We start from the raw sequence: 998 nt of genomic DNA on the forward strand, positions 1-998 counted from the left end.
TCAGCGGCGCTGGGACCTCGCAGGCTCTTCCCGCAGGGTCGCGGCCTTGTTGCGACCAGGCAACGGCAACCTGCCTCCTCCCTACGCAGGGTCGAGCGCGTGCGCGCGGCCCCCTCGCATTGCGGTCCCCTGCCCACCTGGGCCCGCATCGCCCGTGAGCCACCCCCTCCACACGCGGCCCCGCACGAATTGGATCCCAGCCATTCGGCCCACAAGGATGTCCAGGCCAAAGCGCGCCTCGCACCTGGGCAGGCTGCGCATGCGCACGTGGGCGACAGGGACAGCATCTGCCACCTTGTATTGCAGAAGCTCCTTCACGATGATCAGTCCAATCAGGTCAGTCCTAGGGTTGGGGGAGGGGGGCGGGGAGAGCAGGATTGAGGGGCGCGGGACGCAGGGCGGAAGAGGGGTTCTGGGGTTGCGATGAGTGGGTGGTGCGAGGGGTCTCATGTGTTGCCACAGCAGCTCAGGTGAGGGATGGAGTAAGCACCGGGGGGCGGGGGGCCGGCGAAGTTCAGCAAGAGGGGGCGCGGGTGCACAAGACCAGATGCGCAGGGGGGGTGGCGCTGGGCCGCGCGGCATCCGCGCGTCTGTGGCTCTTTGCGGCTCAGGCGTTCGGCTGGGGTGCGGCGCCCCGTGCCGGGCCCCTTGCCGCCGTCCCCGCAGGCGAATACCTCAGCTGCCCCGAACAGGCAGTTTCGCAGCGCGCGTGCCGCCCCGCCGCGCGCGGTTGCGCTCTCACTTGTCGCCGTCCCTGTGCACGGGTATCCTGCTGTGGCCTGAGGCCAGGATGGCCTGCATCGTGGGCTTGTCCAGGCGCGCCTCGCTGCTGAGTGTGAACACCTTGCCCAGGGGGGTCATGGACCTGGGGGATTGAGGGGTGGGGTGGGTGCACGCGCGTGTATGCGTGTGTGTGAGTGTGAGTGTGTGTGTGTGTGTGTGTGTGTGTGTGTGTGTGTGTGTGTGTGTGTATGTGTGTGTGTGTGTGGGTGTGTGTG

The 998-nt window shown here is 67.9% G+C and overlaps 1 protein-coding gene across 1 annotated transcript in view; it reads right to left on the minus strand.

The window, feature by feature from the left end:
- Positions 1–742: 742 nt before the first annotated feature.
- Positions 743–998, minus strand: part of MNEG_4718 (hypothetical protein) — a gene marked incomplete at both ends in the record, with an annotated part of 3,388 nt that continues 3,132 nt past the window's right edge. The window contains one exon of the mRNA XM_014046800.1: positions 743–865. Within this exon, the coding sequence (XP_013902254.1) occupies positions 743–865 (123 nt within the window). The remainder of the gene's footprint in view (positions 866–998) is intronic.

The sequence above is a fragment of the Monoraphidium neglectum genome, assembly GCF_000611645.1.
Source record: "Monoraphidium neglectum strain SAG 48.87 unplaced genomic scaffold scaffold00669, whole genome shotgun sequence".
NCBI lineage: Eukaryota > Viridiplantae > Chlorophyta > Chlorophyceae > Sphaeropleales > Selenastraceae > Monoraphidium > Monoraphidium neglectum.